A 16631-nucleotide genomic window follows, 5' to 3' on the forward strand; every position below is an offset into this window, starting at 1 on the left:
GAGTTCTTTACAAACCTCTTGCCAGACTCAGGGCCATCCACAACCTTTTTTTTGAAGGCTTAAGAAATCTCTTTAACCCTTGTGTGGGTCAAAATGTGGCTGTGTTCAACCAAGTTCTATTTTATTTCTATATTTTTATATTTTTTTGTATCATTGGTCATCATTCTTTAAAGAAACCCTCACAGCCTCCTTGTCACCAATGATCCCAAAAAATATGAAAATAAAATAGAAATTGGTTAAACACAGCGGCGGGTCATTTTGACCCAAGGACAACAGGAGGGTTAAATCTTGCCATCATGATATCATATAATTCAATAACAGAAAGAACAGCAGATCCTGGATGTCAGAGGTTTAAATAGGACAGGTTAAACCTGCTACTCCCTCTGGAGCATTGGCAACTATGTACCAGATTATGAAAATGACTACAAAATGTCAGCTGTGTCAGTATATCACCCTTATCTGTCGGCTGTGTTTCAAGGAGGACCAAATGTTCGATTGTTCAAATACAAAACAACAATTTCCATGGAAATGAAATCATACTGTTCGAGCAGCACTGTGTGTGTTGTGAATAGTCTGAAATGGGCTCAGACGGGTTTTCACAAAATTTAATTTGAAATTAAAATGCAAATGTGCAAAGAAAAGCCGTATAAAAAGGCAGGAGAGAAATAATCTTAGTTTATGATGCAGATTTAGAAAAACTTGCTGCTGCAGGAGAAGATTGCTTCGAGCTAAACATACAGTGGTGCCAGAAAAGTCCTGACCTGAATCCTTAAGCATGGAAATCAAATGGCAAACTCAGAACGCCCAACTCACAACAGTGAATACTCAAAATAGATTGCATGTAGTGATGTATTGAATTTAAATAAAAGCCACCATCTTGTTGATGCATTTTTTTTTTTATTATTTTTTTATTAAATCAATACCAACCACCAAGGAAGAGGAACTGAGGAGTTTTAGGTTTTTTTTTTATTGTTTCTTTTACATTTTTCGAGCCAACAGGAGTTTCACAACAACGTCAAGCTGCACTGGTTCACCAGAACAAACTCTGATTGTTTTTCTTGGTTGTGTATTTCAAAATTCCTTTGTATCTTTTACAGCAACAGTTTTGCAGAGTTCAATTCCATTCCAAACCTGCTGAGAAAAAAAAACACACACAGGCATGGAACAGTCTCCCCCCCTCCCCCCACACACCTCCAAGCACAAAGACTAACTCAACTGTGTCCATGTAGAAGTTTTGAATGTTTCTGTAATCTTTTTGTGTCTTTTTATGATCATTTTTAATCCCTCCGCGATTCTTTTGTGTCTCTTTTCTGTTGTTTTGCAACTCTTTCGAGCCTCTTAGAATTTCTTCAAGCCCACTGGGCGTCTCCATACTGGTATTGTCTCTCTTTGTGCTCATTTTTTTGTGACATTTGGATAAGCAGTGACTCCGGGTCTTTCCACTGTGCGCTCTGAAAAATGTTTCTATCACCTCCTTCTGTCGGAGAATAATGCTGTCAACACCAACACTATGGTTGGGATGTTTCACGCTCGATACATGAACAATGCAAACCATAAAATGTAACACTTTATTGACACTTTTCTTTGAATAATTACAAGAATATGTCTGCAAAAGTATAGTTATACAAGCATTGATGATTTGATCTTGCAACACAAACATGAACTCCTGAAGATTCCGACAACCTAAATCCCTCTCACTGCAAATCCACGCAGAACACAACTTTTAATCAAGAGTAATCTTAAATTGATGAGGCATGCCCGTTCAATTCAAACACGGTAAAGACAGTCGTCTGTAACTCCTGGAAGGACCTTCACCCAGTTAAGATGCACAGCACACTACAATAGACATGCCAAAGTGAGCAAGCAGTCCTTGCACAGTAAAGATGTCATGTTAAATACAAAGAGACAAATAGCTGCATCACAGCTTCACAACTGAAACAGCCACACAGGTTCAGCATAAAGAGATTTTGGGAAATGTGAGTAACGACACTGTAAAGTCCATTTTTATGGGTTTTTCACAAAACAATAACACCGTTGTCTGTTGTTCACACAACAATAACACAGTTAACACCGTTGTCTGTTGTCTGTCTTTCTTGGTTGTTTAAATATAAAAAAAAAATTTTTTAAAAACGTTGCACTATTGTTTAGTTAGTTTTAATTTAATTATTCTATTTTATTTTATTCTATTTTATTGTATATACTGTGCATTTTTATATTTAATATTTTTTACTGTTATTTTATTTCTTTCCTGTATCTATAAATGCTGCTGTAGCAAAAAAAAATTCCCCTTGGGAATTAATAAAGTATCTATCTATCTATCTATCTATCTATCTATCTATCTATCTATCTATCTATCTATCTATCTATCTATCTATCTATCTATCTATCTATCTATCTATCTATCTATCTATCTATCTTTTTAACATTTCTTTTTTATTTTCTGTTGTTTGCTGCAACCAACAATGTTCCCTTTTTCCATTCTTGTTGTGATGAACATAACTATTACTCAGATTGAACATGTAGAGCAGGCAGACCGTTATCTCCAGCAGAAAAATACAATATTAGTAACACAGATGCTTCTTGTCCTTGAGGGTGTGCAGTCTGTCCCCAATCAGTGCTCTGCCTCTAAACACACTAGTTGCTGGGGATTTAAGGGAGCAACACGTGCTCCCGCAGCGGCCCGCACACAGTCTAATTACTTTGTGCGCCGCCTGCAGCTGTGTGTTCCGGGGCTTCCACCGCTGAATCCAGTTGTTTTGACATTTCAGACGTGTTAAATATGCATGCGGGGGCCAAGCAAACACTCTGTACAATCACAACACAGATACATTTACAACAATTAATAAATAAGAAGCAGCAATTACGGGAGTCACGCAGATAATGTGTCAGCTGGTAAAGCTGTGGCTATCTTGTCAAATGCAACGTCAAAGCTATACCATACACAAACATAACGACATGCACAATACATTCTGTCGCCCAGCAACGCTGACTGCAAATTTGCAACATATAACAATTAGAAGTTATTCATGTTATTTCAAATCAATGTTGTGCATCACATTAATGTCATTTTGCATGGACTGAAACGTAGCAGTATGTAGCCCTTGTTTCTCTTATGTTTGAGTGTCTTCATTTTGATGTGTTGGAATTACTGAAACACTAATGGTCATCTCAAAGTCAAAAATGTATGACAAGAAAACTGCACAGAGGTGCAATCATGATTAATCAAGCTTTTGATCAACAGTAAACATACGAGGGCTTGCAGTCACTTTCTAATGTTCTTTTTAAATTGGCCTGTTATTTGTTTTCCATTGTGACGTGAACGACTCCGGGTTTTTTTTACAAATATTTTTCTGCTGCTTGCTGAAACCAAAAGTCTTCTTTTATAATAGGGTGATTGAATATAACTATTACTCACATTGACCATGTTTTGAACTGCCACAGATTATATCATTTTAAACCTGCAGTTACAAAGTGCTTGAGACTGTTTGTAATGAAAATCATGATGTGCTGATGTAAACGGAGGGTGTTCTCGAAGGGAATAAGAGCTGTCAGTGGTGGCAGATGGTGGTCGGTCATGGGGTGGCCTGATAAATGTCCCTCTCAGTGCACAGCGACAGTGACTGGCAGCATGTTTTGGAGCAGTGCCCCTGACGACCGCGAGTGAGACGGGTGAAAGCTGTCTGGTGCCATCCTCAGCCCCACACCCCCATCGGCCAGAGCAGGGGCAACTCTGAACCCCCTGTGGGACGGCCGAAGAGCTACAACGAGCTGCCTCTTGAACGTTTCACTTAACACAATGTAGATGAAAGGGTTAATGCAGCTGTTGGCGTAGCCCATGCTGATTGCAATGTTATAGGCATTCAGGAAAGCAAAGCTGGGCCGCTGCACTCCGAGGTGGGCCAGCTGTAAGATGTAGTAGGGGGCCCAGCATACGAAGAACGCCAAGCAAATAGCCACTGCCATACGGGTTACCTTTCTCGTGCGCATTCTCAGGCTGCGCTGGGGCAGCGGAGCAACTGCGGCGGACATGTTCTGGAGGATCTTGAAAAAGACACCGCAGATGACCACCAAAGGCAGAGCGAAGCCCAAAATGAACTGGTAGAGAGTGAACCAGTACGTATCTGTGGCTGGGTTGGGGAGCAGCAGGGCGCAGCCGACTGTGCCATCCTTGAGGCGCATGAGTCCTGTGTACATCCAGACTGGAGTGATAGAGACCAGAGAGAACACCCACACCAGCGCCACCGCCGCCCCGGCCACGGAGGGGGTCCGGACATGTTTGAAGCGGATGGGGTGGACAGTGGCCAGGTAGCGGTCCACAGTCATCACGGTCAGGATGTATGTGCTCACAATCTGGCTGTTGGAATCAAGGGCTGTGATGACGGTGCACATGGTGTCACCAAAGCACCAGGACCCATTGCCCACCAGCTGGTGAATGAGGAAAGGCATGCCAAGCAGAAAGAGCAGGTCTGCGACGGACAAACTGAAGATAAATATGTCTGGTACTGTTTGATGGGAGCAGAACTTGGTCTTCTTCACAATGGTGTAGATAACAATACAGTTTCCAAAGATCCCAAAGAAACAAATGACACCAAAGATGCTGGACGTGAGCACATTGTTGTACTGCTCATGATCTGGTAAAAAAAAAAAAAAAAAGGATGACGGAGTGTCAGTAACTCATAACATGCTGTATATCCTGCTATCTGTGATTCTTTTCTTTTTATGGAAAAAAAAATAACTCTCAATAACCTCTGATATTAAATACGAGATAGGCTAAATCTGCCTTCATTTTTTTTTTTTTTTTTAACTATGAAGCCTATTTGTGACAACATCGTGTTGTCAATCAAATAGTTGAACACTCATTTTAAAAAGAAGAAGAAGAAGAAAAAAAATAACCTACCTTCATCTAAATTATCGGGCGAATTGAAGGATGAAGAAGAAGAATTAGAAATGTAAGAATCCATTCCAACAAGCTTTTGGTTTTGTTTTCGCCAAAAACAATCTGCAGTGTAATAGTAATATAACAAAAAAAATAAATAATAGGACTTACATACAGCCCCGCGCGCACATTTGTGTTGTTAAGACTTCGTCCCATCAGCGCACGCGACAACCAATGAGGCGCTTAACAGAAACACCAAAGCGGTGACGTAGGACGCTCCTTATTCTATCAGCGAAAACAAGCGACGACTTTGACTAAAGGAGGCTGAACTCTCAAACCCGCAGCACGCATGGGTATTTGCCTTTATCACTGTTTTTGCTTATGTTGTCAATAAGAATGGCAAGAAGTTCATTATCAGTAAATAACTGCTGAATGTGAAACTGAACAGACCTTCACCACGGAGCGACACGCAGGTGGTCAGGTTTCCTCTTTTAATTTCCGTCGTTTTGTTTTTCGAAACATTTGGGCTCCCCACTTAGCTGCATACTTTCTATACTTTAAACACTAATATGAAACGTATCAATCAAATAAACTGCCCTTCGCGGTCCTGACGCCGTTTCCACGAGGTTAAAACATTCCTCTAGGTGGCAGCATTGTCAAAGTATTTTTACTTCCTCTGCTGTCGCAAGGCCAGAATTAAAAGCAGATGTGCAAAAAAATTATAAATAAATAAATGATAACAACGGAAGACGACCAAATATCCCAAACATTAACCCCCCCCCCAAAAAAAAACACACACAAAAAAAAACACTGACACTCTCAGTCTGACTCAAAAATCTTGTTCTTCAAAACTTGAATGAAAATAAGGTTCCGACCTATTTATCATCAGAAATATAAACACCTTTCATTTAACATACTACGGGCCGACATAAATTAAAATAAAAAAAATAAAATAAAATAAAAACCAGTCGGTAGAATATAACGAAAGAGGAGAAGAGGAGCGAGAGTGACAGGGAGGAGCGCGCCGGGGCAGGTCCTCCCTGCTCCGTGGAAAGGAAGCGGAAATCAAACCTGACGCTAGTCGCTCGTTTCAGGCTCCTCGGACGGGGTTGTAAGCGACACCAGCAACACACACACACACACACACACGGCGCTGGTTGCCTTGTCTGTAAAGAGGAAGCAGGGAAGAAGCGGACAAATTAACGCGGTAGAGTGGAGTGTTTTTTTTTTTTTTTGGTGTGTGTGTGTGTCTCGGTTTGTTACGGTGACAGCATCAACACGGAACATCTCGAGCGGTGAGTTTTTTGGTCCTTTTTTTGCTTTTCTTCTTCAACGTAAAAGTTGTGTGTGTGTGTGTTGTAGCAGGCTAAGTTCAGTTACCGCTGAGGCTGGCAACAACATGGAGAGAGAGGAAAAAAAAAAAAAAAAAAAAAAAGATGATGAAGAAGAAGAAGGAAAAAAAAAAGAAGAAAAAAAAAAGAGGTGTTTTCTTCCTTCTCACATTTGCCAACGTTGAAGCTAGCGAGTAGGCCTCGAGCCTTCACTGAAACACCTCACGTTTCTTTTTTTTCTTTTTTTTTTTTTAAACGGGCAGTTTTTTTTTTAAATTTTTGTTGTTTTGTTGTTGTTTTGTTTACCCGCGTCGCCGTCAATCCCCCCCTCCACCCCCTCCACCACCCTCCTCCCCTCTCCCGTTGTTCAAAATCTACCGGAGTAAGTTTGATAACCTAAACACCGCATCGCAGTTATTGTTTGTCCGACCGTTAGCCGGCGTGCTAGCTGTTAGCGCTGTGGAACAGTGGGCGCAGTCTGTCTGCTGGAACGGAACCGATCCTCCGGAGCTCGAGTTAAAACGGTTCAACAACAACAACAACAACAACAACAACCAGCGGCGCTCCGGTGCTTCAGATGGGCTTCGTGGCGGTTCAATCTAACAATGTTTTGACTCTTAAAAAAAAAAAAAAAAAAAAAAAAAAAAAAAAAAAAAAAAAAAACGTACAACACTGTCACGAATTTTTTTTTTTTTTTTTCTTTTTTTTTTGGGGGGGTGGTGTAATTGCCATTTATTCCTCTCTGGACTTCCCCTTTTCTCCTAACTCTTGTGTTTTAATACTACCTCCGTTACCGATGTGCTGGTTTTGTTTGTTTTCAGGCTTCGGTAACGTTACACTTTGTTTACAGTTCTGTTTACTGTAAACAGAAGCTACCATAACATACAGTAGGTGGGGGGTGAGGGGGGGGGGTTACTGTATGGTTTACGGCTATTCACTTTTATAGAAAAAAAAAAATGCTTGCACTTACTCTTAGTAGCTACATTATGGGCTGATTATCCGTAGAGATATACAGGTTTGTGTGTGTTTTTTTTTGTTGATTAGAAACTCGGCAAAATCGGATTGTTTACATGTTCTCTTTTGTTGTCATCTGGCTGGCTGTCAGATTTAATGGCTTTAGTTGTACTCGTGTGAGCTCATCAGAGCTGTACGGTAGCATATTAGCGAACAGCTTAATTGGATAACCCAGCTTTATCCATTTAACTCAGCAACTGTAGGTTTAGCCGATGTATCAATGTCAGCTGTGGTTAAGTAACTACTGACTTATCTCTAGTTTTGCCAGTTGGTTGGCTGTCAAGAAGATCTGTAGGAGTTGTCACTGATTGTAGTGAACTTTGGATCGGTATCCTCTTATCCTCCTGAGGACTGCTGCCCAGAGTAGTAGCAGCAGCAAATAACATACAGGTCTTAAACCCTTTTCACATTGGTTTGCCATTGAAAATGATTCCTTAGAAAGTTTGGATAGGTTCTTAAGAGAGTAAAGAGTGTGATGTTTGATTGAATGCCATTGAGCACCATTGCTCAGACTAAAAATTAAAAAAAAAAAAAAAAAAAATGCTGAATCAATCTTTGGTTTCAGTGGATCCATTTAATCAAATGTTATGTTTAAATGACAATCCTAATGTTTCAGAATAAACATTGGCCTTAGTACAGTTCTCGCAGATATTTCTGTCCATCAAACTATCCTCCTCTTTGCAAATAGGTGTATATACAAAATAATCACATGATGACATTGTTCCTTGTTTGCAGGTACCTTACTGTGACCTTTATGTGAGGTCTGAGCCCTAAAAGAACGGGTCATTGACGGGAGGAGAGACTCGGGAGAAAAGCAATAGCCCACAGAAGCCTGGATACCCGTTTTTATTTTTTTTATATTCAGTAACTGAAACACAACCACAGACGAGCAGTTTTCCTCCATAACACAAGGACCATGGAGGCCATTGCCAAATACGATTTCAAAGCTACTGCTGATGATGAGCTTAGTTTCAAGCGTGGAGAAATCCTCAAGGTAAGTGACAACTGCTGGATCACTCTACGTTAAGACTTGTCTGTATTACTCACGATCATGACGCATTGGAAAATATTTTCCTTGTAAAGGTTTATTTTCTGCATTATCGGCTCTGTGTTAAATGAAAGGGGCTATCAGCAGTAAATAAAAAGTTTCAGACATTAATCAAATGAATGCAGAAAATCACCCAAATACAAGCGGTGTACAGAACAGTATGAGCTTGTAACCTAAAAACCAAAACACACTTCTGTGTCATGTGATGGTACACACGGTAGTTACATGTGACAACAGCGCCACAACATTTTAGACCTAGTTGCTGTGGCCTATGGGAGTATACAACTGTTATAAACAAACAATGCTAATCTTACTTTGCTAAAGGCACAACAATTGAAAAGGCAAAAGCTGCAAGGTTTTCCATCCTGAACTATTTAAAGTCTAAAATCCTAAGCTTGTCCACATCCTCAGGCATGAGGAGCTTGTTGAAAGCTTTTTTTGCTTTCTTGTTGCCTGAAAAGTGTTTGTCATTCTCTGACCTTGAGGAGATAGCCGAGATATGAAAAAGTACATACTGCGATTTTCCTACACTATGATTCTCTTCGGATTTAAATGCAATCATTATAATCCTCCCTGGTTGGTGTCAGAGTTATAAAAGGCAACATGCAAAGGCGATTGCGCACAGAAATTAGACAGACCTTCATATTTCCTATGAAAATGTGTTCAGCGAAATGCTCTAGTAATCATCCTTTTGATAATGTGTGACTAAAACTTAATTTTTTCTTTTCTGGTTTTGAGTTTAGTGTTGTTTTTTTTTTTACTATGAAAGGCAGCCCACAGTGAAGCTTCTCAGAAACACTGATCTTAAGCGGTTGGCTGATTACCGAGACAAGTGCCCCTTATGTATGGGACACGTTTGTGAAGGACCACTCGGCTGTGTGTATTTTCAGTGTAACCCGTCACACTGTTTCGATCATAACAGTAAAATTCTTTTACGGGCAACATCTGCTTTGCCGTGACATACAGGTATACGCGAAATTGTTGCGATGACACGTAAACATGCACCCTAAATTAGTATTTTAACATAACAAGTTTTGTTTTTTTTTAACATTATTTTGTATACACTCAGCTGTTGTGGATGAGTTGACTGTTCTATCAGGGGATGACTGCTGTTTTCCCTGAAAAAGAGATTGGAGCAGAGAGTCTCTAAAAGACTTCTTATCTCGGCAGGGGGGTCTGGAGGGAGGGAGGGAGGATGGGAGGGGATAGATAGAGAAAGTCGGCTTAGGAAACACTGAGCTAAATATGAGTTCTACTAAATTTGCATATGAGAAGAGAAGTGCTGCACTTTTCTTCTAATTTCAGCTGCCAGCTGTCTTGTTGGAAAATCTCAAGCTTTTCACCAGATGGCGGAGTTCCATCCAACAAGTTAATGGGAAATACCACTGATTTAAAAAAAAAAAAAAAAAAAAATTTGCCCTTAATTGACACCATGAGATGTGCCGTGTGCTTTGGCAATTTAAACCAAACGGAATATTATTTTATAAACCATGTTTTGTGGTATCTTATCATTTGCTTATTTTTACTTCATTTTCAAATCCCGAATTGTAGTTTTCATTTCACCGTATGTATGTTTAGTATTTCTTTACTCTCAATTCCAAAATGCTTTTAGATGTAGACCCCAGAGCTTCTGTGTCTGGTCACACGGAAAGCATGAAGGTGAATGTCAAGGTGAATCGTTTATATTTAAAAACTCAAATAATATATATCAATATATATTCACCGTCACTGAATGTCGGACTTTGGTGCCTGCCACTGTTAACACATTTAAAAGAAGATATTTATATGTCCTCGCCTTATATATTTGTCCCATCTCGAATAGCTGTTCTGTAACGCACTGTAAGTGCACAACCTTTTAAAAGCTACAAAAAAAAAAAAGAAACGTCCTACAGTTTAAGTCTGGACCGAGAATGGCTCTAAAATGGGGAAGTATAGCCAGCATGAATGTTGCCTGTAGCAGTGTCCACATTTCATCTGAATTGTTTGTTAGCTGCTTAGCCCATCGGACCAGTTAATTTGTGAGATGGAATGAATTGACGTGTTTTTTTTTTTTGTCAGATGCTGCCCTCCTTTCCATTTCTGTCATCTTCTTTATCCCGTTTTCCTCTTTTGTTCCTCCTCTCAGTACTCGTACATTAGTTTTGAGTCACAATGTTCCCCCACCACCTGCTCAAGGTGATTTATGTGGAATACCGTGGAACAGGCTTGAGTCATTCACTCAAATATACTGGCACACAGATGGACCTGTGCTACACCCAATTTAATATCTTGTTTCGTTTACGCTTTATTTAGTTAGGCAACTTCATTGAAGCCACATTTTCTTTGGAAGGAGAGGGAGCTAATGACTTACAGTATATACAATCCACTTCAAAACAATCTCCGATATCATTAGAAATACAAGTGTAAAAGCTTTAAAGTTACTCAGTGGAATAAATGTCTCTAACTTCCCCTCTTAAAGTGGTGTTGCAGTTCATTCTGCTTGTAAGTTGGAAGGGGAAACCAGTCTTCCTCAGTTCAGAGTTGATTTGAGGAACTTTCAAAGCTCTGTTCTCCCCCTTGATATCATGTTGTGGTTATTAGCTTAGAACGAGATATGTCTGCAACTTGGACAGCAAGCCTTGTAAATGTAGAGATAGGAAGGCTGATGTCCTCCAGATGTCAGTGATGCCCATCCACATTTTCATATAACACAGTGGCGAGTGTGATTGCTGTCCTGTGTAGTGAATCAAATGGTTCTGTTATAGGTAGTGGCCTGTGGTTAGAGTGTATAAGCAACAGCATGTATACAGGATGTATCTCCTTAATCTAATGTAGACAGCATGCTGATTTGTATTGTGTTTAATCAAAAAAAAAAAGGAACAAGGTCTCTTTCTTTTTCAGTGTATGAGTCCAATCTGAAGTTTATTATTGAATTTTTTTTTTAAATTTTTTTTTTTAAGCAAGCTGTTCAACAGCTTGTAGAACAATCTGCTGTCAAGCCAAATTACTATGTATAGTATTTATAATGCTGTGCTGTATTGATTAGATCTGCATTCAGTGCATGGATAGGGAGCATCAATGGCATCCACTTATGAAATGCACACGTTCTGTTTTTTTTTTCACAATCGACTCTAAATTAAACATTGAACTGTAAGGCCGTATTAAAAGTTAGTTTTGTACGCAATTCTTTTTTTGAGTGATTGAGCCTACAAATTTTTCAAACTACTCGCCATGTCTTGTCAGGATATTACTGTGTATTTTGCACGTATTGTGGTTCAAAATGGAAAATTTGTCGCAACGTTTCTATCAAAAAAAGGAAGAGGAAAGTTTTTGCCCATTTTTAGTGTGTTTACTTACTGGAACATTGAGAATAGCCTCGTCACGGAAGTACTGAAGAGCAGCTCGTGCCAAGGAAGCCTGCCGACCAATCGGCTGAGAAGTTTTGCCAGCTGTTTTTGGATTCACCATTTTTCTGCATTAGCCAGTTACCACAAACAAAGGAGCACTAAAAAGTACTACATCATTTAGTCTCTCTCTCTCTTTCACTCTCTCACTTTGTTCTTTGCACTCAGCTTTCTAGATCAGTTGGATGGTTGGGTTATGTAACAGTTTAAACATTGATAATACTAGATTCCTGTCATTACCATTAATGAAAGGATAATATTTATAAAAAATAGAAAAATGCAACCATAAATAGCCAAATAAATCAAGCCTATTTGCATTAGGCTGCATGTCCATGTTTCTTTGTCTGATGCCATGCAGTATACACTTAGAGTCCTACATGTAAAACCTTTCTGAGGTGGACTAGTTCATTGTGGCTCCTTTGCTTCCAACACCATTGCTATCTGTCTGCTGATACCAATACTAAACAGCTCTGCTCTCAGGACAAAGGGTCCCTCTCATGAGAGAGCAGCCCCGTGTTAAGGCTTTGCTTGTATGTAGCATCCTTAACTTCTCACCAGTTGCAGTATCACTCAGAGATGGTGGCTGTGTTGCTAACTCTAGCCCTCACATTGGCAGACAGTAAGATCTGTTTGGTTTTTCAGATTCTTTACTTTGAGCCGTCTCAGTCACAGAATCGGTACCTGTCACGTCACATTTTCACGTTTTCAATGTGTTCATGATTATTGGTCGTAGACTAACTGCATGCTGTTGCTGTGCAGTTTTACATTGTCTGTACCGTGTACACGGTTCCTCTTGATTTCCTCTTTATTGTGTTGCAGCCAAGGTAACTCTGCTGACCACTTATTTAAAAAAGAAAAATTGGCTTATTAGTTTCGGGTACGACACGCGCAAAGCAGGATGTGCTTATGTGCTCGTAACAAAGTATGTTACTGATCTGCCGGCTTTACCGAGTGCTACCAGTACCCTTCCAATACTAACTAAATGCTAACATTATCGTACACGTACACAAGTTGCAATGACAGTCTTGCAGATGTAGTTTTCTCAAAGTTCCTCCCCTCACCATAAATATATCTCAAACTACAATTTTGAATGTAATGTTATACCAGATCTAAGCGTGTGTGCGTGTTGTTTCTTTGTTCCTTTGAATGTTTTTTGGAAAAAGTTTTGGTTGCAAAATGTGACCAAGCATTGGTAATTGAGCCTCAAGTTGGAAATTGTTGCAGTGACTTTAATGAGTCTGTAAATCTTCATCTGGTATACACAACCAGTGTGGTTTGGTTCCTTAGAAATGTAGTTGGCTTTATTTTCATACTTGTGATTTGTTTCAGTTTAATTTTATTCATGAAGCACCAAATGAGTCACGCTGTGAGTCATTGCAGGGCACTTTACATAGAAAGGTCAAGATCCGAAGACATTATAGAGAGAAATCTAACTTCTTAGCAGGAAGATACCTCAAGCAGAAACAAGACTCGAATGTGGGCGGCCATCTTCTTCGATGAGTTGAGGAGAGAGTGAGTGGAGAAAGAAAAGACCAGCATGGAGATGCAGCGAGCGAAGACACGCAGTCAATGTATCAGCAGTACACTTAGTTACAGTTTGAGTGACTCACTAAAACTCAGTGTTAAAGATATTAGGCAGCTCTGACTTGAGGCCTCACAGCAGGTTCCTCCTTGTTCCAGTTGCTTTTGGAAAAGGCCTTTTATGTCGGCATCTGTCAGCCACTGTTGGGATGAAAAGGTTGTTTTGGGGACATGAAATCATGTGACAGCGTGTTTAATCATAATGAAACGTGTATGTGTTTAGTTTTTAGCACTTTTAGCACTCTTCTTTACAGATAAGACACGATTAGTTTTCTTATTAGATGAAAAGTCTGCTAAATGTCATTTGAGAATTTGATGCTGAATGTTTCAAGAGACCGTTGTGATCCATCTAAAAGTCAATTTGGTTTTATTTTAGTTATTTTTGGATTAGGGATTGTTTATTTTTTTAATTTTTTTTTATTGATTATGATCATTTATATTTTCAGTTATAATTTTTTTTAATGGCACACATTAGCCACAATCTTATTTAGGTACTCTGCTTTCATTCGTGATCATCGATTGATTGGTTCAACGACTTTGTCTTCTTATTGTTGGCTTTTCACAGATATGTTGGTATTAGTGTATATGTATTCCGATATGAAAACATTTTTTACAGAAAATAACGCAGAAATAGATGTTTGGGGTTATTTAGAAATTGATCTATGTCTTCTTCTTTTTTTTTTTATTAATTATTACATTCCACATTCTCTGTTTAAATGCACTAATATCCTTTTGGAAAATCATTAAACTGTAGAATCTTCTTTGTCCCAACCACTTTTTGGTCAATCTATCGATATTATAATAGTTCACTCCCAATATTGGTATCAATATCGGTTCAAAGAAATCCACTGCTGTTCATGCTCCGAATGTGACACTCAGTGCCTTTATCACCTGAAAGGAAGGCCATATATTGTCTAATGCCACAAAGATATTTAGTAATCAGTTTCCACAAGTGTCAGCCAACCTGGCGAGCTCTGTGTCACTGTGACTCACAGCTGGACGAGCAGACCTGGCTCCCCTTTAAACTGAAGCATTGAGTCATACACCAACATTTAGTTGTCTCATTTGCTAGTTACTAAGTAGTGAAGCAGACTCATGTAACCAAGACTCTGACCCGTCAGTCTCTCTTCACGTGACAGCTGTTGGGCAGCTGCTGGCTTACCTTTTTTAAAAATGTGGTCTCCTTTTAATGTAGGAGCCATTAATAATACATACAATATATCCAGTTAATATTAGGTGTGTGCTGTAGTCATTTGGTCCTTATCAGTAAATTGGCACACAGAGTTGTTGCAACAACTTTCCTGTTTTATCTTCGCAGACAGTTTTAAGTTGTTAAACTGTTACAGCATCTCTTATAATCTAAATGTATAAGGACAGATTTGTTGTTTAGTTTAAAATTTGGGCCACAGCAAAAGGAGCATTTGACTGCATCGAAGCGTGGGCTTATATGTAAATTATTTTACAGTACAAATGTGCAAAGTGTGGGCCTATTACAAATTTACATAATGCAGACTGGCTTAGCTTCACAGTGTGGTTTCCCATCATGCATACACAAAAAAGGGGAAGCTGATTTTGGGAGTTGCAAGATCTTTCTTTAAATATAGATGTTCATTGTAATTCCTTTTTTTTCTGGCTTCAGTTAACGGAAATTAAAATGAGCTCTGTGCACACACATAGTTTTTTTTTTTAACATTATCGCTTGATGGATTTAAACTATCTTCACTTGGAGATGATTATTGAAATGATGATTGCAGTGTTTTAACTATTAAATATGTATGAGAACATCGCGTGACCTGTTATCATAGCGTTTAACAAAGTAGTATGATTCTGTCAAAGTCGATGAGGAGTAAATCGTCATTTATCACATTCACAGCTGTCTGTTAGCTCAAATCCATAGATGTACACGTCACATGAGCCAGTGTAAGGGTTTAGCTTTAATCTAAATCAACCAGCCATACATTGTGATAACTGGTCCTATCATGGTCTAGTTTTATAACCAAATCAGCTGTATTTCTATACGTCTTTCTTTCTCAGAAATCTCATTCTATCCATATGATCGTGTTGGCCATCTTGGAGTTTGCAACTGTAGCTTAACCGAGTCGTATTTTACTTATTTTCTGTGTCAGAAAGCAGATCTAGAGGCAAAGCAGCAGGCGTGGGGAGGACAGTCAAGTCTGGCCATTGCCCTGAGCACTGCGCACTTGTTCTCATTTCCTCCTTAAATAAATAAAGATTAACAGCCCTTCTAGCGGGAAGACTCAGCTACCATTAACAGATCTTTGAACCCTGCCCATACAGCATGATCCAAGATCCGCCTTTCTGTTACTTCTGCAAACTGGTTTACACATTCAAAGCTTTTGTCATTTCAACTCTGTTCAAGTCATACTACTTTCAATTTGATATATACAGCCATTGATTTAATTAGATGCCATACAATTTGTTAAAGTCAATTGAATGAGAGTTTACCAATAGGTCACTAAAAGAGCTTTGGCCTTGGATTATCAAAACATTCAATTCATTCATTCAGATGAGAGAAGAGAAAAATTTAATATCATCTCACAGAGAAAAGAACCAAATGAAGTATGTACCAGACATCAAGTTGCTGTTGAATGAAAGAATATTATAAAGAAGACTTTTGGCAATCAGGGCTGACGTGATGTTGCAGCTGTTTCTAATATTTGGGGGCAAATACATTACAGTATTTAACATTGACATAACTCTTGTTGAAACTGAATGTGACTATGAAAAGAGGCTTACCATGTGATGAATAGGATTATCACCACTGTCCACTCGACCTGCTGCCCCAAACCTTTTTTTTTTTTTTTTTTTTTTTTTTTTTCAAGCCTTGAGTAATGCTAGATTTAGTCTGTGGGCAACTTGTCTAGTCTGTTCTAATATTACTGTGTCTGCATGTCTGCGTGTGCTTATGTTAATGCTAAATCTGAGCTGTTTTCACATCCTGCTTGATGTCTTCCAACCCCCAGCAACTTCCTGTGTCTCCACAGCGAAGTCCTAAAACTCCACAGTCTGCACCGACCGCATTGTAGCCCTGAATTTACACAGAGAAGCAGAAAACTGGTCCATTCGGTTACAGACATCTAGAATTTAGTGGTCACATAAAATATTATCACTGCACTAATATGATTTGCTATCACCAAGAACTAACCCCTCTTAAAATTGCCGCGTGACAGACATCTTGATGTTACTTTTCAGGGGTTGCATTATTAAGGCAGATTAAACTTTCAGCGAGTTATTTCAGCACTTTCTCCTAAGGCCACCCCGCCCTTCCCCCGATGAATGATCCCATCGTCATGTATTAGTGTGTAGAGTATTCATTCCCTTCTCTGTCCACTTGACCACTGAGAAAAGACAGACTTTGTATCAGTGCCGTCTTGTAA

The 16631-nt window shown here is 39.2% G+C and overlaps 2 protein-coding genes across 2 annotated transcripts in view; one reads left to right on the top strand and one right to left on the bottom strand.

The window, feature by feature from the left end:
• Positions 1–953: 953 nt before the first annotated feature.
• Positions 954–5192, bottom strand: mchr1b (melanin-concentrating hormone receptor 1b). The gene is made up of 2 exons (XM_069149450.1): positions 4898–5192; positions 954–4631 (listed from the first exon to the last, which is right to left on the bottom strand). The coding sequence occupies exons 1-2, from the start codon at positions 4959–4961 to the stop codon at positions 3601–3603; spliced, it is 1095 nt and encodes a 364-aa protein (XP_069005551.1). The 5' UTR covers positions 4962–5192; the 3' UTR covers positions 954–3600.
• A 729-nt stretch (positions 5193–5921) lies between these two features.
• Positions 5922–16631, top strand: part of grb2b (growth factor receptor-bound protein 2b) — a 33742-nt gene continuing 23032 nt past the window's right edge. Inside the window, exons 1-2 of the mRNA XM_069149451.1 lie at positions 5922–6171; positions 7957–8215. Of these exons, the coding sequence (XP_069005552.1) occupies positions 8138–8215 (78 nt within the window). The 5' untranslated portion in view covers positions 5922–6171; positions 7957–8137. The remainder of the gene's footprint in view (positions 6172–7956; positions 8216–16631) is intronic.

This window comes from Embiotoca jacksoni, unplaced genomic scaffold (assembly GCF_022577435.1).
Source record: "Embiotoca jacksoni isolate LCO1_2020_lvr unplaced genomic scaffold, fEmbJac1.0.p SCAF_15, whole genome shotgun sequence".
NCBI classification, from domain to species: Eukaryota; Metazoa; Chordata; class Actinopteri; family Embiotocidae; genus Embiotoca; species Embiotoca jacksoni.